This window comes from Helianthus annuus, chromosome 9, assembly GCF_002127325.2.
Source record: "Helianthus annuus cultivar XRQ/B chromosome 9, HanXRQr2.0-SUNRISE, whole genome shotgun sequence".
NCBI classification, from domain to species: domain Eukaryota; kingdom Viridiplantae; phylum Streptophyta; class Magnoliopsida; order Asterales; family Asteraceae; genus Helianthus; species Helianthus annuus.
This window is the reverse complement of record NC_035441.2, coordinates 108748122-108772228: the sequence shown is the minus strand read 5'-3', so window position 1 is coordinate 108772228 and position 24107 is coordinate 108748122. Positions and strand designations below refer to the sequence as shown.

General features: G+C 39.0%; 1 protein-coding gene and 1 pseudogene across 1 annotated transcript; both read left to right on the top strand.

Annotated features, from left to right (window-relative positions):
• Positions 1–1480: 1480 nt before the first annotated feature.
• LOC110878112 (metacaspase-1) lies at positions 1481–4362 on the top strand. The gene is made up of 5 exons (XM_022126371.2): positions 1481–1845; positions 2923–3253; positions 3361–3481; positions 3711–3908; positions 4126–4362. Exons 1-5 carry the CDS (start codon positions 1527–1529, stop codon positions 4183–4185), a joined length of 1029 nt encoding a protein of 342 aa, XP_021982063.1. The 5' UTR covers positions 1481–1526; the 3' UTR covers positions 4186–4362.
• A 7376-nt stretch (positions 4363–11738) lies between these two features.
• Positions 11739–19056, top strand: LOC110876061 (annotated as a pseudogene).
• Positions 19057–24107: the final 5051 nt, after the last annotated feature.

The window sequence follows — 24107 nt, the reverse complement described above, 5'->3', positions numbered from 1 at the left end:
ACTACGTAACTCGTGGTTATATCACTTTTACCCTTTTAGCCCGAAAATAATTTTGTAACATCTAAACCACCAACGTCTTTTTTTTTCTAAACTTTTTGGCCCCTAACGTCTTTTTTTCTAACCCTCTTGGCCCCTAACATTTAATGGATGAGGTTAGTGTTAAGGGCCAAAAGGGTTAAAAAAGAAGACGTTGGGGTCTCAGATGTTAAAAATAACATTTAATGGATGAGGTTAGTGTTAGGGGCCAAAAGGGTTAGAAAAGAAGATGTTGGGGGCTCAGATGTTAAAAAATTCTTTTTTGAACTAAAAGGGTAAAAGTGATATAACCATAGGTGCCAAAAGCGTAATTTACTCTAAATATTATAAATGAGAAGAATATTAAACTAAATAATAATTATCCATAACATATTAAACTAAATAATATTTAGTAGAAGGATTATCTATAATTAATTAGAAAATATTAAATTAAAATAATAATTATCTATAAGAGATGCCCTAATATGATGACAAGTGTCCCGAAAAATGGTTTCTTTTATTATATAGTATAGATAGATATAGATTATAAGATGGAAGCTACATCTGATAATTAATCTATGATATACCACTTGAAAAATATGAAACAAGTTCAATATTTTAAGTTATCTTAGCAAAACTCAAGATTTTAGTGGCTTATCCAAACTTCAAATGAATAACAACACAAGAAGCATGTAAATACTAAATATCGTGATCTTTTAATTATTTTATTTTTATTTTTCTCTAGTCTAGTATCTTACGCCCCACTTGCGGTATCCGAATATAATGTATATATGTGTGGGCGTTCAGGGGGCAAAAGTGAAAGTGCACTAATTTTAATGTTATTTTACTAATATCATGAAAATAACGTTAAAAGAGGGGGGTGGTTAATCATGCATCATGTGGTGGCATTGATAGCCGAAAGACAAGAGAGTACATACACTAATCGTCCTTTGTCTTAATTGCTGAGTGTCATGTGCCTTATGTCCAAGGCTTTATGCAAAACTACCATCGAGCCGGGGGTCTCATTAGAAACATCATCTCTATTCCTACAGGGTAGAGGTAAGTCTGTTTACATCTTACCCTCCTCAGACCCTACCTTAACTGTTCTATTGGTGAGATTTACTGAGTATGATGATGATGATCTAGTCTAGTATCTAAATTTAGTTGATAATTTTGAATTTTCAAGTGTTTTACTCTATAAAACATATGTAACAAAAATCTCTATGATTTGCTTGTCAATAATTCTACAAATAAAAGTCGATAATGTACTAGATAAAATAATTTTATATCTTTCAAAGATCACACAGACCCTAAACACGTTCACAAATTTTTTTGACAAAAGTTAGAAACCATTTTGCAAAAAGGTCCAAACAATAGGGGGTTAGGTTGTAATTTTCATACTATAAATTAATAACCGAACTCATGATTTCTATAACCAACTTTTGAAACTCTTCAGCAGTTCAGCAAATAACAATCAAAACTCACCGGAAAAAAAAATCCAACCGGAGGAAATGTTGATGCTAACTGATTGTTCAAGCTGCCGGACTCCGCTACAGCTGCCATCGGGAGCTAGTTCGGTTAGGTGCACCGTCTGTCGAGCTGTTACGCCTGTGGCTCTAGCCCCAGCTCCAGCTCCATCGCCGGACAATGGATTATTGTCGTTTGGTCAAACACCGTCGGTCAGCGGGCGTAAGCGGGCTGTGATCTGCGGAGTATCGTACAAGGGAACCAAGTTCGAGCTGAATGGTAGCATCAATGATGCAAACTGTATGAAGTACTTATTGGTTAACACATTCAAGTTCCCGGAATCCTCTATTCTCATGCTCACCGGTAAGATCTATGCAAATTTTTACTTTACAAGTCAAGCTTTACATTTCTATAAGAATTAGTAGGTCGAAAATGGGCAGGTTGGATGTAAGGATAAGCACGGTACCCGTTTGGAACCGGTGCCGATACCGGTACCGAAAGTACCGTTACCGAAAAATGAGAAAGTGGGTATCGGTACCGAATATTTACCGGTGTTTTACCCATAAATACCGGTACCATATCGGTACCGAAAAACGGGACAAGTGGGTACCGGTACCGAACATACTACGATTCAGAACTGGTACCCGAGATCTAATGCTCATCCCTAGTTGGATGGATCTAGTAATGGGACACATAGCCCTGTGCGACTAGAAAAAAAACTCAACCTAAATTCATGGGTTTATATGAAAATTGGCCCCTAATTTCATGGGTTTCAATTGGGTTACACATGATTGGTTGAGTTAATGAAAAATGGGTTTTAATGGGCCAAAACTAAATAAACTATTAGGTATTAGGTTATTTTTTAATAAAAAAATATTGGGTTTTAATTTTATAGGTTTTTGTTCAATTATTTTTTTAAAATATTGCCCCCCCCCCCCCCCTAAGGAAGTGGGCTATGGACGGAAGCCCACTTTACCCAGCCCATGGGCCAGCCCTGATGGGTAAAAATGGATTGGATGAGTTGAGTAATGGATTAAAACAAATTAAAGTTGAGCTGAATCATTTTTAAGTATGGGTCAAAACGGGCTGGCTGGGACATGCCACGTTTGGTTGACTCGTGACCACATTTTTAAATTTTGCTTTTCTTGTAATTTTCTGTGAATAAATAGTGTACTTTACTAATTTCGCTATGACAACGAAAGGCATATTACTAAAATAATAAAATGAAGATTCAATAAAAACGATTTAGGTGGTTGTGTGTATTCAAACTAAACTTTCATCGACGCGTTCTTTGATTTGACACGTTCATCTTTAAGCTAAACCTTTCGGGTTATGCAATTCGCCCTAATATCGTTTAAGTAACCGAGTCAAAGTTGTCACATCTAGACGATCATTTAACGCATCAATTCAAGGCTAACGTCCACTTAACTGATATTTTAGAAGAGGAAACTGATCCGAAACAGATTCCAACGAAACAAAACATTAGAACAGCCATGCAATGGCTAGTACAAGGTTGCCAGTCTGGAGATTCCTTAGTGTTCTATTATTCGGGTCATGGTTCGCAACAAAGAGACCCAACTGGTGATGAAGTTGATGGATATGATGAGACATTGTGCCCAATGGATTTTAAAACTAAAGGAATGATTATTGATGATGAAATAAATGCAACAATAGTGAAGCCAATTCCTCATGGTGTCAAACTTCATGCCATTATTGATGCTTGTCATAGTGGCACCATGCTTGATTTATCATTTCTTTGTAGAATGGACAGGTATCATATCATGCTAACATTGTATCGTTTTCGCGTGTTTTGTTGGGCCCACTTCTGTTTTTCGGCCCGTTTCTGTACAGGTTATAAGTAATGTTGTATTAATGTAGGAATGGGAGGTATAAATGGGAGGACCATAACCCGCCTATGGGACATTTTAAGGGAACAAACGGCGGGGAAGTCATCTGCTTTAGTGGTTGTGATGATCATCAAAGTTCGGCTGATACAACTGTAATTTCCTATGCATTCACCTTGTTAATCTTTATGTCAACTGTCAAATTCTTATGTACTAATTTAACAAAGTTAGAATTAAGGTAATCTAACAAGTTACCACTTAAAAAAGATGACATGGCAGCTGATGTGTCAGCCTTTGACCATGTTGACTTTGACTTTATTGTTTACAAAGTTGAGGATTACTTTGAATTGATATGTGATATAATGAGTTGATTCATATGAGCAGTGCCTATCAAAAGTGACTTCAACCGGGGCGATGACATATGCATTTATAGAAGCGATTGAAATGGGACATGCGAAGACGTATGGTGATATTTTGACTTCAATGAGAACCACCATACGCAAAATCGAAAGTGGCGGTGCTCACTCGTCTCTCCTTGGTATGCTTTTTACTAGAGGAAGGCATGGTGGTGGTTGGAAACAGGTATAGTTTCATCTTTACTCTAAATCTTTTACTTGGGTACTACACGGGTCCAAACGGGCCACATTTGGTTGGGTCGGGTCAATACAAAACACTTTAATTCAGAAAATAGATATAAGCCAAGAAAAATGTGCGGATCGGTCTGGTTAGGTATGAGGTAAAAACGCGACGTTTTAACAAATTATCAATTTGAGAATTAATATTACTGTTGTTATTGCAGGAACCACAACTTACAGCCAGTGAACCATTTGATGTTTTTACCAAGCGATTTTCCCTCTAGCATATTCTTGGTTTTGGGTTTTTTTGTCCGTACGGAAATTCAAATGTTGGTTTTAAGCTAGTATATCACATGGCCTTATGATACATCCGATGTGTGATTGATAGTGAACTCTTTCTAATTCATATTGTACTAAAATGTTGACTCGCGCGCGTTGCGCTGCGATCAACGAAATTGACATGTTGTTGATCAGATTCACATTTACAATGTGTTAAAGATGGTTTTGTCGGTTAAGTCTGTATTACTATCTTATACAAATAAGTAATTCACCAAATAAGCTCACACAATTAATGGTATCATAATTACTACGTTACATGACTTGTATCCATATAAATAACCTATCGTATTAAGCTCCCCGCGTTGCGGCGGGGGCGTAAAACCGTGACGAATAGCACCAATGTCACACTGTAGCCAACGACCACCAACATTGAAGTTGCGGCGTCTTAATGTGGAAAAATTAGACCGACATATAAAACATAGAAATAATAACTAACTCGATTTAGGACTCGCGCGTTGTGATGAACTTATTAAACAGGAAAAAATAGACGATGTAAACACACTGAACCACACACGTACGTTGCCCCATGTTAAGTCGCAAAATTTAGAACGAAGTGTATAACAAAACATAAAATCGTTGAACCACACACACATTGAAAGTAAAAAAGTTGTGCGGTTAAATTGGAAAAAACTAAAAACTTTTGGGTTAAAACTACAAAATCAAGTAGTTTTGGGTTTAAAGTGAAACATTTTTTTTGAAAAACCCTTCAAAACATGGGGTAAATTTATATTATGTAAATAAATATAAATGTCAAACAAAAAGTACAACAAATAAATCAAACAATAGAAACAATCCAAGCATAAAACAACAACTATGCAAAAAGTACAACTAAGTATTGCACAAACATATTCCAAATTAATAGTATATAAATGTACCATATTAACAACATTATATAGAAATATTGGATTTCAAATCACTTTTAGATTTTGAATATTTATTAACAGGCTTAGTGTAAAAATAATGGTGCACGCCACCACTAGGCATCGCCATCGACCAGTTCCACGACCAAAATAAGAGAAGTAAATCATGGGTCTTAGAGTAAAATGGGTGGTATCGGGGTTTGATCCCCAACCCTCCATAACAAATTCCTACATCCTTACCATTAGAGCACTATCGTGGGGACCGGCTAATCTGTTAGGATAGCTTGTCATGGGCTCATTAGTGTAGTGGCGCCAACTCCAGACTACTGGGATTTGAGAAGTGCAAGCATTTACGCCATACATTCTCGTTTAAAAAATGCAGGACTAGCTCGAAATTCATGCTATTAAACACAACTTGAGTTGATGTGATATTCAAAGTTCAAACATTGACTCATCTGCATAAAGACATCTTTAACAATAAGGCTACAAGGTATGGAATGGAGCCCTTATGGGCTCCATTGTGCCATCTGAGTGTCACCTTAGCCACATTATGCCAAGTCAACCAATAGTACCCTCTCCTTTAGCGCCCAAGGTATTGGATAAAGCCCCCAAAAGGTCAATAACGCCCCCTTTAATGATTTTAATATTCACCTGGCCTTACAAACATCTTGTTATTACTCGTTATTGCACTAGCGACCATTCAAAAGCGCCCCCACAATAGCGCCCATGGTATGGTGTGGGGGGCGCTAGTGATAAAGAAAATGTTGAGGTGGATGGTTAATCACGCCTCATACCGTGTAGCCTAAAAGATAAATTTTGTCCCTTGACTAATGTGAGTATAACTAGTGTGACAGTGTTTTAACATCGGAATGAGTGGACTTGTTGTTGGAATTGGTGATGTCATTAGTTCTATTGGACCTACAAAAGAACATATGATATTCAAAAGTCAAAACATGAACAAGAGATTAAGAAATAAACAGTTGAAGAAGCAATTTCCTCTCAAAGATAGTGTATCTTGAACACCTAAATCAGAGCATCTGTTGAAGACCAGCTAACATTTGTTTGAAGCCTTGGAACCGTTGTTCATGAAGAAACAAGGTCTGTTCAAGTCTTAAAGTCTGTTGAAGCAAAGGTCTAATGAAGAAGACCAAACATATGTCTGGCCAAACAACAAAGCAACTGAGAATAGCTTAACAGTTGTTTCCCAATGTAACAATATTTACTTTTTAACAATGTTCAGTATAGTTAGATCAGTTGTTATGTTTGCAACAAGAATACTTAATTTTTTTTATAAAACTTTGCTAGAACGATTAATTGTGACATTTGCAAATTTTGAACATTGTACAATTTCGATCATTTTCGTATTCAATAAAATATTATATTTTATTTACGAAATACGTAATCGTATGATCGAGCAAAACGATATTCACAACATATTCGGAACAAGATCCAAGTTTCATATGCTCTTATGCCCTTCATATAGCTATAATTACCAGTTAGAAGGGTTAAAAATGTCAAACAAGTGATAATACAAGTCCAGGGCCAAAACTGCCAAAATGTGAAAACTTTTTGTCTGCAGAGAGCCTACACTTTCAGCCTGAGTACAAACTTCAACAATAATTATAACAAATGACATATAAACCATATCATGTAGTTTGGACCCGTACTTAATAACTCAGAAGCCCAATAACATAAGTCAGGGGCCCATATGAATGATTGATCCAATACAAGTCAAACACAACATTTCAACAGTTGATTCTTGAGGTCAGAGAATGGTTTTCGTGTTGGTGCATAATTGTGACAACAGCTTAGATTTGGTCTTTGGATATCTTGTAATTAGTTATACGATAAACAGTTAGCGGGTTTAGCTTTGTAATAGTTAGTTGTATTGTTTGGGCTAACTAAACCCAAAGAATTGGGTGTATGGGGGCGAATTGGGCCTGTCCAATTCGCAGCCCAAGAGTGTTTGACCTAGCCCAGTTGTAACCTTGTATTATATAAACAAGGTTAGGCTTTAGGGTTTAGGTAAATCAGCCAAAACAGTGTTTGTGAGAGAGTATTTTCGTGAGAGCATAAGCTTGGACGAAATTAGGGTTGGTTAGGGATCTTGATTGATTGTAATCAGTTTGATAGATAATCAATAAAGATCCGGATTGAAAGTGAACTGTTGTTTTTTGTTTCTACACGTTTTCTGCTTATTCTGATCAAGAGGATTCCGCACTCTTGATTGGATTGACAATTCTGTGAAAGATCCATACATCAAGGGGACCTACAATTGGTATCAGAGCATTAGGCTCTTGAAGGCTCGGTTCAGAATTGTGCTTGGCAGAAGGATTTTCGAAATTGTGAAACCTGAAAATTAGGGTTTTGAAATTTCTTGAATTTTGATAGTTTTCAGCGAATTTGTTTGTGATTGATCAGTTTGTTTGTTTGAGTTTGTTGATTTGCAGGTTTTCGGGATAGTATTTGGTAGTTTTTGAAGATTATTTGGCTGGAATTCGAAGACTGTTCTTCGTGTTCATCATATTGTTTTTGAAAAATTACTGATATTTTGCCTTGTGATTTTAAGGAAACTGTTAAAAGAATCTGGTAGATCATCAGAATTTTCGAGAAGATTGAATTTCCTAAATTACTGGCTGGCGAAATTACCTATATCTGCGAAATTAATAGACCAGCAAACTTATTGGCGAATTTAAAATCCAAAGGCGACTTTGGTAACCGTGTAAATTGTCCACAGCGAAATTATCACGGTTTCAGTGAAATTAAGCAGCGAATTTGATCAGCGAAAGTAAACCAGCGAAATTAGCCTTTTCAGCGAGATAACCAGCGAATTTAAACTGACCAGCGATTTTAATTTTGACTTACCAGCGAAATTGCTAGAGAAATTGAAAAGGTGGAAAATTTTTTGGCAAGCGTAAGGAAAAATTAACGTTTTCGTGAATAGAAAGTGATTCGTAGCTCGTTAGACAAAATCGTTTGCACCTTTGAAATCCTTGCATTTTTAGGACCAAAAAAAAAAAAAAAAATCTGGAAAATCTCGAAATCAGTTTTTGACATTATATATCATTGGATTCGTCTTTTCGATACGATTCTAAGGGTGTAATTTGGTAACCACTGTTTTCGGAGATATTTTGTACGGTTTTACCAGTCTGTTGCGTTAAAATGTCGAACATGAAGAGTTTGAATGCTCCTAAGATGATGAAGGTGGAGAATTATCTTACATGGAAGGACAGCTTCAAATCCTTCATTAAATCTCAGGATGCACGCATGTGGATATGTATTGAAGATGGGTACATAAACCCAGTACATGATTTTGAGGGCAGACCACGAGTAACAGCCTATGTGAACATGAAAGAGGCTGATAAGAAAGTGTATGAAGCTGAAAAGAGAGCCTTGGCTGCAATAAAGACATCCTTACCTGATAGCATCAAGCATATCTTCAAGAAGTACACAAATTCAAAGGATATGTGGGATGCATTACAAAAGCGATATCAGGGAAATGAGAGTGTCACTCAGGCATTTATGGCAGAGATAGTGCCAGTTGATGAGGCTGAAACTACTGTGAGTGATGCTGAATCTGAAGTGAAAAATGCTGAAGAAAAGGTGGATGCTGAAGTAGAGAAGGAGAGTGAAGCTGAAAAGGATGTTGCTGATGAAACTACAGAAGTTCATGAGGAAGAGGTAAAATCTAATTCTGTGTGTTTGAGGTGTCGTGAACTACATGGTGAGGTTGACAGGTTGTCAACACAAAATCAAAGTCTAGTAAGCGAGCTGTCGAGCATAAAAGAGTCAAACTTTTCGCTAAAAGAAACGAAACTTCATACTTGAAAAAGATAAAAGGGTATGAAAGTGAAATTGAAGCTTTAACATGCAAATTAAATGAAAAGCTTCAAGTCATAGACTTAGCTCATGAAATGATGGCTGAGAAAACAAAAGAGATTTTTGATAAATGCAAAGAGTTGTCAGATGCACAACTCAAAATTGTTGAACTTGAACAGAAATTAAGTCAATTCAGAGATTCGTCTTTTGTTATGAAACACATGATGGGTAGGTTAAAGAAAAGTAATGACAAGACCACTGTGGGCTTCCAGGGCTTTAATGAAGTCCCACCTCCTCTTAGTCATGACTATTCTTTCCTGCCTGATGAAGATGAGCTAGCAGCCTATATGTCAACTGCACCAAGTAGTTTCGCATCTACATCAAGTCAAGGTGAAGGGTCTGAGAGTGGTGATGCTAAGAAGAACAATAACAGGGAACATTTGAAAAGGCAAAATTCACCTCCTAAGAATAAAAATTCAACTTTTGTTAAAAAGATAAATTTTGTTCAAGGAAGTGACATGAAAAACGAGACAGCTGTTATTGAAAATGAATCGAACGTAGAGTTTGCTAAAAATAAAAACAAAGAAAAATCTGAAATTAAGCAAACTGAACAAAATTCTTCCAAGGCATCATCACCATCAGATAAGGGATCTACCTCAGAGACTCCAGCTAAGAAGTCTTTGAAAAGGAGATCGTGCTTCCGCTGTCACATTAAGGGACATGTAGCTAGCTGCTGTCCTAACAAAAATAGTGAAGCACAAATGAGTGACAAACAGAGAGGGAAATTACCAGAGAAGAGTGGTGATAATACTGAGGAGAAAGTTGCAAATTTTCCAAAGAAATATGCTCCTAAGCAACCACAGAATGTTGTTGTTGGTGTAGATAAGGCTGGAACAGGAACTCCACAAGTTCCACGTTTTCAAAGCAATCAACCTAGATTTCAGCCTAGATCTCCACCAGGCAGATATCAGAGACCTAGAAGCAGTTCACCAAGAATGAACAATTATAATTCTAATAATTTCATAAGTCAAAGTCAATATCAAAATCGATACCAGAATAATGGTGGTCGAACTTTTTATAACAATAGCTTTAGAAATTATAACAATCAAGCTTCTTGGAATCAAAACTCAAGGTTTCAAAATCAAAAATTTCAAAGGTCAAATAGTCCAAACACACATAGGAACCCTCAGGACCAAAGACCTAGTGGAAATCAAAATCAAATTCCAACAGGTTTACGATCCAAGACTCCAGTTAGGAGTAATGGATATTGGATGGATGTTCCGGTGGTTGGTGAATTTGGACGACCCAAGACCATTAAGGCTTGGGTCCCCCAATTGTTAGTTGCATTTTTAGGCATGTTTTATAGCACTATAATATTAAAATAACATCACATATCATGCATATTTCATAATAATACCTCATTATTTTGCGAAACACTTGTTTTTGTGGAATGGAATCTACTTTGGATGGTTTTAATGTTTTTGTAGGTGCGGAACGATCACTAAGGATTACAATGGGAGTTGGAAAGAAGTGGACGGATTCGCGACGACAAAGTTCTCAAAACGAGTAAAACGACATGACGATATAATGTTTGGAGTTCAAGTTCACAAAAGAATATAAAGAAGTTTTGGTTTGTGATATCTCAAGAAGTGAAGTTGGGCCACAAATAATAATTGCTATGAGGAAGCCATTTGTTTGGGCCTGATCGTAACAACACCCACATTTTGATGCAATCTATTTGTTTAATGGGCTGCCAACAACAACAAAAAGAACGAAAAAAGGGGGATCAAAGGGACTGGACTACTGGCATTGAATCGAAAAAAAAAAAAGGATCCATCTTTGGCATTGAACGACAGCAGCAAGAAAAAAAAAGAAGGCATTTTCTCTTTTGTGATTTTTGAGAACAATTTGTTTAGTAAGTTTCGGATGTTTTCTTTCATATTTGTATTGATTGAACTAGCCATCATGTCTGGCTAGACTTTTTTAGTTTCGACATCGGGGTTTATTTTCTTTGATTTGGTTCATAAACTTATGTGAAACGATCACGTTTGATTCGATTATTTTAGTGGTTTGTTTGTGTGATTCTTGTTTTTACTACGGATTCGATCCGGAAAATATTAGATTGTTAATAAACCTGATCAACTTATTAATTTTTCTAATAAAGTTCAATCAATTTTTAGAACCCTAATAAAGTTTTAATCTTTGATACAAGGAACAAATAATATTTTGAGTTTGTCTATGAACCCAAAATTATTATAGAATCATACAATATAATTAGGCACTCCGAACGGCGTGAGTGTTTGATTGTAATTGATACTTCTATCCCGCAACCCGCACGCTAAGATCCGAACGGCGTGAGCTTAGAGTAGCGGGTTGGCTCTAATCAACGAACTGCGCTTGGTTAGACATTAGATAGAGTGGATGTCCGAACTGCGTGACGTCTAGTATTGATACAAACTATTATTTCAAAATGATCATTGCACCGTGACCGTTAATGATCGTAAGTCGAACCGAATCAAGAAATTGCCCTGGTGTTGAAATTAGTTTTTAACATCTGAATTTTCACAACCACTTTAATTAGCTTTTCTTTTTAATCTAAAAATTATAAATTGTTTTTACATTTAGTTAAATAAAAACCCCCCTTTTAAAACGACCGTATCTGTATCTAAAACGTTTTGGTATAATTCGTTAATCTGTATCCCTGTGGACACGAACTCTACTTCCACTCATACTAGTAGTTTTCTTATTATTTTATTTGTTGGATTCGACACCCAACAAATTGGCGCCGTTGCCGGGGATACGGCAAATTTAATCGTTTTATGCCAAGATCTTTGCGTACAGGTACACCACTCGAGATTGACCCGGAGATCGAGAAAACAGCAAAGAGATTAAGGAAGCAAGCAAAACAACGAAAGAAGTTAGCAAGCTCCTCATCCTCTATATCTTCACCTCCGGTCACCAACATTTGGCAAGACATACTCTTGTCAAGTGAATCAGAAACCGAAACGGAATCACAATCCCATCAAGAAACACCCATCACTCCACCACACTCACCTACCCATACCCACCAAGAACCAAACTCACCTAAACCACAATTTCCCGCAGTTACAATGGCAAATGAACAAACCCTTAGACAGTGGGCGACTCGTGATGTCCCACAACAGCCCCTTTGCATTAACTACCCTACTGTGGAAAACTTTGAGCTGAAATCCGGACTCATTCACCTATTACCACTTTTCCGCGGGCTAGAGAATGAAGACCCACACAAGTTCCTCAAAGAGTTTCACGTTGTGTGCTCCGGTATGAAGCCACATAACGTCACGGAAGACCAAATCAAGCTAAGGGCATTCCCCTTTGCTCTTCAAGACTCAGCAAAAGAATGGCTATATTACCTACCACCGGGGTCGGTAACTACTTGGAACGAACTTGCAAAGCTGTTTCTAGACAAATACTTCCCAGAAGTTAAAGCTTCAATCCTACGCAAGGAGATCATCGGAATCAAGCAACTCAAAAGAGAAGCCTTGCACACTTATTGGGACAGGTTTAAAAAGTTGTGTGCTCGTTGCCCACAACACGGCATAACTGATCACCAACTCCTTCAATACTTTTGTGAAGGATTGGCACTGATGCGTGTTAGTGTGTATATATTTTTGATGTATTTTTAAGCCCTTTTTACACTTTTAGCCAAGTTTTAAATTTATAAAACACGATATTTACTAACACTAAACACACATATGGGCAAGTGCACCCATCGTGGACGTAGTATAGTGTTGGTAAGATACCGAGGTCGTCCAAGGACACAAGAGCTTTTAATACCGGTTTATCCTCAACGTCTAATCAAATCAAAAAGTTAGAAAAATGTTTTAAACTAAGAAAAATAAAAACTAACTAAATGCTGAAAAATAAAATAAAATAAAAAAACAGATAGACAAGATGAATCACTTGGATCCGACAAGTGTATTAGTATAACCTTTGATTATTTTCGCACTTTTGCACTTGTTTAAGAGATTATCTTAGTTATTGTAGTAGGCCCCTTTTTCGGAGGTGACGTTACCCTCAACCCAGTAGTTTGAGTCAGCAAGGATACAATCCTAAAGGGTTGGATTATTGAAAGATAATGAATTAAGTTATTAATGCAAATTATGGTAGGCCCCGCTTTTGGCGGTGACGTTACCCTCGGCTAAGTAGTCTGAGTCAGCAGGGATACAGTCCTAAATAGCCGGGTTATAGTATTAATAGTAGTTAGCTTATGAGGGGGTCAAAGAGTTTGGATCCCCGCCATCCAATACCTATGGGCATTGAAGGAGATCCTACTAAATTTGACCCAGGTCCCAAGCAGGACCTCTAAACGCTGAACAAGGGCAAGACCTTTACCAAACCGTTCCCTTAACCCCCGACCAGGTAGCCAACATACCTCCATATAGACCGTGGAGATATGAATGGTGAAAATCTTTTATTTTATATAGACAGTAAAATAATGCCAAGACACCACGGACAAACGATAAGGAAAGATCACCTTCAACATAAGTAACTAGTTATTAAAGTCATTAATACAAAACCAAATAAAAAGTGCAAAAGATTAAAAATAAAAAGTATTATACTAAACACTTGTCTTCACCAAGTGATGTAAGAGACTTAGGCAAACATGGCCTTGATTGTCAAGAACTCTTACGATCAATCTTGGATCCCGAGACGACTCACACACTCTATGATGGACAATGGATGATGGTGGTGGATGATGGTGTTATGGTGGTGGTGGGTGGTGGATGAAGTGTGAGAGAGGTGGTGTGCCAAGGGATAAGTTGAAATGAAGCCAAGCACTCCTATTTATAGGCTGAACAGAAGCCTGGGCACGGCCCCGTGTCCGCTGGACACGCCCCCGTGTTCGCTGGACACGCCCCCGTGTCCGCTGGACACGCCCCCGTGCCCGTCTGACATTCTCTCTCTTCATTAATTGTAATTCAGAATTACAATAAATGCACCTGCAGCACTCTGACCACGCCCCCGTGTCCGCTGGGCACGGCCCCGTGGTGGGCAATAGAAGCTTCTATAACTTTGTCTTTTCTGACCATCCTGGACACTGCCCCGTGTTCGCTGAGCACGGCCCCGTGTTGAGCTGGACACACCCCGTGTCCGCTGGACACTGCCCCGTGTTCAGCTGGGCACAGCCCCATGCTCAGCTGGGCACAGCCCCATGCTCAGCTTTCTTCTTGTTTTTGCTTTGGGAGATGCTGTCTAGGAGTCGGGCATGCCACGTTTCTTCCTTTTCTTTGTATTTATGTTGGATTTGGCTGCATTTTTGCTTCTTTTGTTCATTTAAGCTCTTTTAACCCTGAAAATACAAAAGGAAGACAAAAGCACACTTTTTCCAACATTAGTACTTAAAAAGGGTTGGTTTTATGCCTCATTTGATGTAATTTATATGTTGCATTTTACACACATCAGCACCAATGGAGAGACGCTTGATAAATGCATCTAGTGGAGGGGCTCTACTCGACAAAACACCTACTCAAATTAGAGCCTTGATTACCTCCATTGCTGAAGACACCAAGCACTCAACACAGGATGAAGAGTGGTACACGGATGTTCCACGAACAGTCAAGGAAGTGAGCACTCCTCACATTGAAACTCAGCTAGCTGAGTTAACCAAAGCGGTCATGCAACTTACTAAGGACAAGAGTGCTGAGCCACAGGCCCGAGCTTGTGGAATTTGTCTACAATTTGGACACCCCACTGATATGTGTCCCACACTGCAAGATGATGTTGAACAAGCACAAGCACTTGGAGGTTATCCGGGGCAAAATTCAAGACAATATGAACAACCTCGAGGCAATCAAAATTGGGGACATCCACCCAACATGAATTTCCAGCAAAGGTCTCAACAATATCAACAACGCCCAACCTTCCAAGGTAATCAACAACCACAAAACTTCCAACCTCGACAACAGCAACCCGTCCAACAACAAACGAGCAGCTCGGGAATGTCTTTAGAAGATATTGTGAAAAGTTTGGCAACCAGCACACATACGTTCCAACAGGAGACAAAAGCTAGCATAAAGAATCTGGAACAACAAATGGCTCAACTCGCCACCTCGGTGAGTAAGATAGAGTCTCAAGGTAAACTACCTCCACAAACCGAGGCAAATCCTAAGCATAATGCTTGTGCTGTTACCTTGAGAAGCGGGAAGAGTTATGATGGTCCGACAATGCAAGAAGAGGAAGAAGAGGTCGTTGTTGAGAAGAAAGATACGGAGAAACCCGAGGCTCCAAAATCAGATGAAGTCAAGGCAAAGTTCACCACTCCTCCTCCATTCCCCTCAAGACTAAGAAGCACACAAAAGCAAAGAGAGGAACAAGAAATCATGGAGACCTTTCGGAAGGTAGAGGTAAACATTCCCCTTCTTGATGCTATTAAACAGGTTCCACGATATGCAAAAATTCTTAAAGGAACTGTGCACCTCAAAGAAAAAGCTAAAAGGTAATGAAACTGTCAAGGTAGGTGAAAACATATCGGCCGTTTTACAAAAAAGACTACCACAAAAGTGCAAGGATCCGGGTGTTTTCACGGTTCCTTGTAAATTGGGAAATCTAAGCATACCACGAGCCATGCTCGACCTTGGAGCCTCTATTAACGTCCTACCAAATTCTATTTTCAAAACACTTAATGTAGGACCGTTAAAAAGAACCGGGGTGGTCATTCAATTGGCCGATCGATCCTTAGTATACCCAAAAGGTGTATTAGAGGATGTTTTGGTCCAAGTGAATGAATTGGTATTCCCGGCTGATTTTTATGTGTTGGATATGGAGGATGATGATTCTCCACACTCAAGTTCCATTTTGTTAGGGAGGCCATTTTTGAAAACTGCAAAAACAAAAATTGATGTTTATAGTGGCACCCTATCAATGGAATTTGACGGAGAAGTTATCAATTTTAATATATATGATGCTATGCGTTACCCAAGTGATGTTTCATCTTTGAATTGGTTAGATGTTATTGAACCCTTATCTGATGATTGTTTTGAGTTATCTAACCACGATGTTCTAGCGTTAGTGTTAAATAGAAGCATTGATGAAGCTGCAGCAAAAGAACTTACTGAAAAGTTCAAGCTTGGGGAGGATTTGATGGAAGTAGTAGCGTTTATGGATGCACAAAAGAAAACCAGGTATGAAGCTCCAAAAACACAATTACCAACTACTAACCAGAAACTTCTTCCATCTGTTGTGCAGGCACCGGAGTTAGAGTTGAAGACCCTCCCCGATCACCTTAAATATGTGTATCTTGGGGAGAAGGATACATTACCGGTAATCATATCCAACAAGTTGACGAGCGGGCAAGAAAATGAGTTAGTCAACACACTCAAACGCTATAAGGAAGCAATTGGGTGGACTATTGCCGACATAAAAGGTTTGAGCCCATCACTTTGTATGCACAAAATCCTCATGGAGGACGATTATAAGCCAACACGGGAAGCACAAAGAAGGTTAAATCCTCCCATGATGGAGGTGGTGAAGAAGGAGATATTGAAGTTGTTGAATGCAGGTATGATCTATCCAATTTCTGATAGTAAATGGGTAAGCCCGATACAAGTTGTGCCAAAGAAAACAGGTATCACCGTAACTGAAAACGAACAAGGTGAGTTGGTCCCCACCCGTGTACAAAACGGGTGGAGAGTGTGCATAGACTATAGAAAGCTTAACGCCTCGACCCGCAAGGACCATTTCCCGCTTCCCTTTATTGACCAAATGTTAGAAAGGTTAGCGGGAAAGACTCATTATTGTTGCTTGGACGGGTATTCCGGTTTTCATCAAATACCCGTCGCGCCGGAAGACCAAGAAAAAACTACATTTACGTGCCCCTTTGGCACGTTTGCATATCGGCGTATGCCTTTTGGACTTTGCAATGCTCCCGCCACCTTTCAAAGGTGTATGGTAAGCATTTTTTCAGATTATGTGGAGGAAATAATTGAAGTGTTTATGGATGATTTCACGGTTTATGGAAATTCTTTTGATGAATGTTTGAGAAATTTGACTAAAATTTTGGAAAGATGTATTGAAACCAACCTTGTTTTGAATTATGAAAAATGTCATTTTATGGTTGATCAAGGCATCATTTTAGGTCATGTTGTCTCTTCAAAAGGGCTTGAGGTAGATAAAGCGAAAATTGACATAATTAAATCTCTACCTTATCCTAATAGTGTCCGCGAGGTACGTTCTTTTCTTGGTCATGCAGGATTCTACCGAAGATTTATCAAGGACTTTTCCAAGATAACTCGACCAATGTGCGAGCTCTTACAAAAAGATGTCGAATTTGTCTTCTCCGAAGCATGCAAGCAAGCCTTTGACACTTTGAAGAATCTGTTAGTCACCGCACCCGTAATCCAACCACCGGATTGGAGTCTACCGTTCAAGATCATGTGTGACGCAAGCAATCATGCGGTAGGAGCGGTGTTGGGTCAAAGAAAGGATCGAGTCCCACATGTGATCTATTATGCTTCGAAGACCTTGGATCATGCTCAAAGCAACTACTCGACAACAGAAAAAGAGCTTTTAGCCATTGTTTTTGCTTTAGAAAAATTTAGACAATATTTATTGGGCACTAAAGTAATTGTTTATTCTGATCATGCAGCTTTGAGATATCTTATGACAAAGAAGGACGCAAAACCGAGACTCATTCGGTGGGTGCTTTTACTCCAAGAGTTCGATTTGGAGATTAGAGACAAAAGTGGAAAGCAAAATCTTGTGGCAGATCACTTGAGTAGGATCATCAACAACGAAGAGCCAATGTCTTTGAATGACTCATTTCCAGATGAGCATTTGTTTGCTGCTGAAGTAACAACTCCTTGGTATGCGGATATCGTCAATTACTTGGTAACAAACACTTTTCCTTTCGAACTTTCCCGTGCTCAAAAAGACAAGATAAAGAAGGAAGCAAGACGATATGTTTGGGACGAGCCATACTTGTGGAAATACTGTGCCGACCAAGTCATCAGAAGATGCGTTGATAAAAGTGAGGTACCTTCCATTTTAGATTTTTGCCACTCACAAGCTTGTGGAGGGCACTTTGGTCCTAAACGTACAGCGCATAAGGTACTTGAATCAGGTTTCTTTTGGCCAACTATATTTCTTGATTCATACATGTTTTGCAAATCTTGTGAACGATGCCAGAAAACCGGTAATTTGAGTTCTAGAGATCAGATGCCCCTCACACCCATCTTGGTGTGTGAGATTTTCGATGTATGGGGCATCGATTTTATGGGTCCATTCCCATCGTCTTTTGGTAATGTTTATATTCTCTTGGCGGTGGACTATGTCTCTAAATGGGTGGAGGCGAAAGCCACAAGGACTAATGATTCTAAAGTTGTGTCAGGGTTTATAAAAGCTAACATCCTTAGCAGATTTGGAACACCAAAGGCATTCATAAGCGATAGAGGGTCGCACTTCTGCAATAGAACAATCGAAGCACTTTTCAAGAAATATGGGGTTGCACATCGAGTATCGACGGCATACCACCCACAAACGAATGGACAAGCTGAGATTTCCAACCGGGAAATAAAGTCAATCCTTGAAAAGACAGTTAACCCAAACCGGAAGGATTGGAGTTTACGATTGGATGATGCATTGTGGGCGTATCGCACCGCCTACAAAACACCAATAGGTATGTCACCTTTTCGTCTCGTATTTGGGAAAGCTTGTCATCTTCCTGTTGAATTAGAGCATAAGGCTTTTTGGGCCATTAAGCAATTCAACTTGAAGATTGACGAAGCTGGTGTTCATCGTAAGCTACAAATTCAAGAGTTAGAAGAAATTCGTAACGAGGCTTACGAGAATTCCCGAATTTATAAAGAAAAGACAAAAGCTTTCCATGACAAGGTAAATACACGAAAAACTTTTATTGTAGGTCAAAAGGTATTGCTATTCTCTTCTAAACTTAAACTATTTCCTGGTAAACTACGATCCCGTTGGGTCGGGCCGTTTGTGGTTACTAATGTTTTTCCTCATGGTGCAGTAGAGATTACAAGTGAAAAAACAGGAAAAACGTTCAAGGTGAATGGGCACCGCTTGAAAGTGTTTTATGAAGCATTCCAACACGAACATGATTCCACGGTGGAGTTGGAATGCGTGGATTACAAAGATTAAACACGTTCTATGTCTAGCCAAAGACGAGAAAGAAAGGCGCTTCGCGGGAGGCAACCCGTGGTTTCGTATCATTTTGCATTGAAAACAAAAAAAAAACAAAAAAAAAACAAAAAAAAAATATATATATAGATTTAGCTTGAAGGTTAACCCGGCCGTGTTGAATTTCCTTATAAAAATGGCCCGGTCATGTGAAAGATAGTTTTTTAATTCAGAACCATGACCCGGCCGTGTCAAAAATTCTATAAAAAGTGACCCGGCCGTGTTAAAATTTATTAAACTTATTCAGAACCTTGACACGGGCGTGTCAAAATCTCACCCGGCCGGGTGAACATTCTGTGAACAAAGAGGGTGGATGTCAACTTTCAAGCTAAAATATAATAATTATAATAATAATAAAAAACCCAAAGGATAAAACAAAACAAATCGTTTCCTCTTTTCTCTCAACCATGAGCCAGTATCTTCATCTCCAAAATTGCCTCCCCTGCTCCCTCAATACATCAGCAACCCTAACATCACCCCATCTTTTCCTCCTCTCACACGACAGCCTCCAACCACAACCACACCCCTCCATCCGACGCCGGTCATCCCGCACCACCGTCCTCAACCGCCGCCTGTCACCTTCCGACCGGAACCCTAACGTCGCCACACCCCTGTCGATCTTCTCCGTCATCTCCGCCTTGATACCTCAACCCTACTCCGCTGACCCGCTACTCGACGCCGTCGCTCACCTCCACTTCATCAATCGCCGACCACCGCCACTTCTCCTCCATCTCACGCCGCCCTCTGGAACCACAAGTCACCAAGCCCCACTACCGGCCATCGTCTTCAACCGCCGGCTGCCGCCTGAACCGGCAACCCACCACAGTCGAACGACTGCCGTCGTCGGTCACCTGTATCATCCTTCTACGTCACCGCCATCAAGTTGTTGATATGCGGACGAAGAAACGACATGGCGAAACCGCTTCGCCATTGCCACCCGCAAAGCGTGCAAACAAAAAGTCTTCAAGTCACGCCTCGTCTCCTAGCGGTAAAAATGAGAAGGAAAAGTCACAAACCCTTAAAGAAAAAGAGAAGCTGGCGATTCTTAAGGAGCGGGATTTATGTAACACCAAGTTCGCACATGAAGAATCACTGAAAGATCTTGGTGTGCTAGAAGGTGTGAAGACATTGTTTGACAACATCGGTTGGGTAAAGTTACTGGAATGGTTTGATGTTGGCTACGCACCCACAACCGTTGAATTTCTGAGTTCTCTTTACCTCGAGGAGGAGGAACTACACTTCCATTTGTTTAAAAAGGCGTGCGTTCTTTCAACGAATACTATTTGCCGGATGATAGATGCTCCCACCGCGGAAACCTTCGGGCCTAATGATCCAACTCATGTTGACTATCAGGCTAAGGCATTTTGGAGATCTATCACGAAAGAGGAAAAGTATGACACCGGTAGACTAAAGGCCACGCACATCATCCATCCAGTGTTACGGGTGACGCACAGACTGTTATCCAACATCATCGACAGTCGTCATGACACTGGAAATGTCACCCAACAGGAGCTGTATTTGTTATGGTGCATGATCCATCCGCAGTCTTCACGACCCAATTTTGGGAAGTATTTGTGCCACAAGTTGTTGCAAGTTTCTAATGCAACAAAAGGAAAAATTTGTTGCGGGTCTGTGATCACCATTTTGGGCCGCCATAAATCCTTAAATCTTCGGTTTCCGCAAAACATGGGCGAGTTAAAAGGTTATCAGTACCTAGACATGGTTCAATTAGCTAAAATGAAGTTATTCGAGCTATCGGAAAGGGGCCCCGGTATTCGTTGGTTAAAGGGCACGAGGAGAACTGTCTATATCACCGAATCAAATCAGGACATTTTATCCTTAGAAAGCCCAGTTGAAGAAACAAATTGGACACTTGATTTTGAAGATATTGATTCTGAAGCAGATGTCGATTCCGAGGATGCTGATACTGGGGATGATGCTCAAGACCAAAATGAGTATATGGCTCGATTCAACACTGTCGATACGGAGCTCACCAGCTTACGGGCTGAAGTGGTTCACCTTCGTGGTGAGCTTACTGATCAGCGAGCGACGTCTCATGTATGCTCATCAGCGTGAGATGGGCCGCACCACCGTCTCTCTCCGTGACCACATAGAGCGACTTGGATCTCCACCACCCACGCCGCCTTTGTAGATGCCTTCCACATATTTCTCCGAGCCTCGAGGACGATGCTACATCTTAAGCTTGGGGAGATTAGAGGTAATTTTTATGTTTTTATCATAGCATGCATTACTTAGTTTGTAAATAGTTGCATATAGTTGCATTTTTCATGTTCATTGCATTTAGGGTGTATATACGTGCATAAAAAAAATAAATAAAAAAAAACCCGTTTCTGTTCCGCTGAAAATGGTTTGTGAAAAATGAGAAATGATATGATTTTTGGCATGTCGAAGCTTATGCGTGAAATGGTAACTTTGGGGAAGAAAACATAGATAATTCGGGATATGTTGATAGGCTCGGCCCTAACTTAGGAACGCCAATGTTGTATGCAATAACCTTAATTGAATATATGTGTTTAGTTTCCCATCTTAATGCTTGTGGTCAAAGATTGATCCCGACCAAAAATCGGTTGAGTTGCATATCCTCTATCACACACCATGTTCTCCATATCATGACACCTCCGTAATAAAGAGGTGAAAAATTGACCTCAAAGAGGTGAAAAATTGACCTCATAGGTTATTATAGTTGAAAAAAAAAAAGAAAAAAAAAGAGAAAAAGGAAGGGGTAAAAGAGCACAATGTATGCCAAAAATTTGAAAAAAAAAAGTTGAAATAAAAAAAAATATTTGAGCAAATTAGGGAGAAAAGTCCCGACCCCTTGAAAAACGGAAAAAAAAAAGATAATAGCTATCGTGTCATGGTTTGGATGCATGGTCGCATCAAGTGTGGTTTTGGATATCTTCAAAAAGTCGTGAGGTTGGGTAGATGTTGCCATAGGTGTTGGGCGTGGGGACGATTGAACCATGTTGGTAAATTTGTATATTATTAAGCAGAAAGCATTTGGTTGTGATTAAGCGGGTTTGAGTTTAAAGGGACACAAAATATCAACAATCGCGGTTACACGTGTAAGTATTTCCCGGGTTCGAATGAATGTAATAGGAGTTGATATTGTTAGATATGATCTCATTACAAGTTTATTTTCCGGAATAAAAGAAGCGGGTTGAAAAAAAATATATTAAGCATGCATATGTGTATTATTTTTCGTGTTTATTTCTCGCTTTATTCCTATTCTTGACTTCCTTGAGGACAAGGAAAGGTTTAAGCTTGGGGAGATTTGTTAGTTGCATTTTTAGGCATGTTTTATAGCACTATAATATTAAAATAACATCACATATCATGCATATTTCATAATAATACCTCATTATTTTGCGAAACACTTGTTTTTGTGGAATGGAATCTACTTTGGATGGTTTTAATGTTTTTGTAGGTGCGGAACGATCACTAAGGATTACAATGGGAGTTGGAAAGAAGTGGACGGATTCGCGACGACAAAGTTCTCAAAACGAGTAAAACGACATGACGATATAATGTTTGGAGTTCAAGTTCACAAAAGAATATAAAGAAGTTTTGGTTTGTGATATCTCAAGAAGTGAAGTTGGGCCACAAATAATAATTGCTATGAGGAAGCCATTTGTTTGGGCCTGATCGTAACAACACCCACATTTTGATGCAATCTATTTGTTTAATGGGCTGCCAACAACAACAAAAAGAACGAAAAAAGGGGGATCAAAGGGACTGGACTACTGGCATTGAATCGAAAAAAAAAGGATCCATCTTTGGCATTGAACGACAGCAGCAAGAAAAAAAAAGAAGGCATTTTCTCTTTTGTGATTTTTGAGAACAATTTGTTTAGTAAGTTTCGGATGTTTTCTTTCATATTTGTATTGATTGAACTAGCCATCATGTCTGGCTAGACTTTTTTAGTTTCGACATCGGGGTTTATTTTCTTTGATTTGGTTCATAAACTTATGTGAAACGATCACGTTTGATTCGATTATTTTAGTGGTTTGTTTGTGTGATTCTTGTTTTTACTACGGATTCGATCCGGAAAATATTAGATTGTTAATAAACCTGATCAACTTATTAATTTTTCTAATAAAGTTCAATCAATTTTTAGAACCCTAATAAAGTTTTAATCTTTGATACAAGGAACAAATAATATTTTGAGTTTGTCTATGAACCCAAAATTATTATAGAATCATACAATATAATTAGGCACTCCGAACGGCGTGAGTGTTTGATTGTAATTGATACTTCTATCCCGCAACCCGCACGCTAAGATCCGAACGGCGTGAGCTTAGAGTAGCGGGTTGGCTCTAATCAACGAACTGCGCTTGGTTAGACATTAGATAGAGTGGATGTCCGAACTGCGTGACGTCTAGTATTGATACAAACTATTATTTCAAAAGGATCATTGCACCGTGACCGTTAATGATCGTAAGTCGAACCGAATCAAGAAATTGCCCTGGTGTTGAAATTAGTTTTTAACATCTGAATTTTCACAACCACTTTAATTAGCTTTTCTTTTTAATCTAAAAATTATAAATTGTTTTTACATTTAGTTAAATAAAAACCCCCCTTTTAAAACGACCGTATCTGTATCTAAAACGTTTTGGTATAATTCGTTAATCTGTATCCCTGTGGACACGAACTCTACTTCCACTCATACTAGTAGTTTTCTTATTATTTTATTTGTTGGATTCGACACCCAACACCAATCTAACTAATTTTTTGGTTGGTGTGTGCAGGAGCTGCTAAGGAGGATTATCAACTTGTGGTATGTTGATAGTGGCTGCTCCAGGCACATGACGGGGGATGCGAGGTTGTTGACTGAATTTGAAGATTATGATGGAGGACATGTGAATTTTGCGGGTGCTAAAGGTGGTAGAATTACTGGACGAGGAAAGGTGACCAATGGGAAGATCACACTGGACAAAGTGAACTATGTGGAGCAGCTTAAACACAATCTGATGAGCGTGTCACAAGTCTGCGAC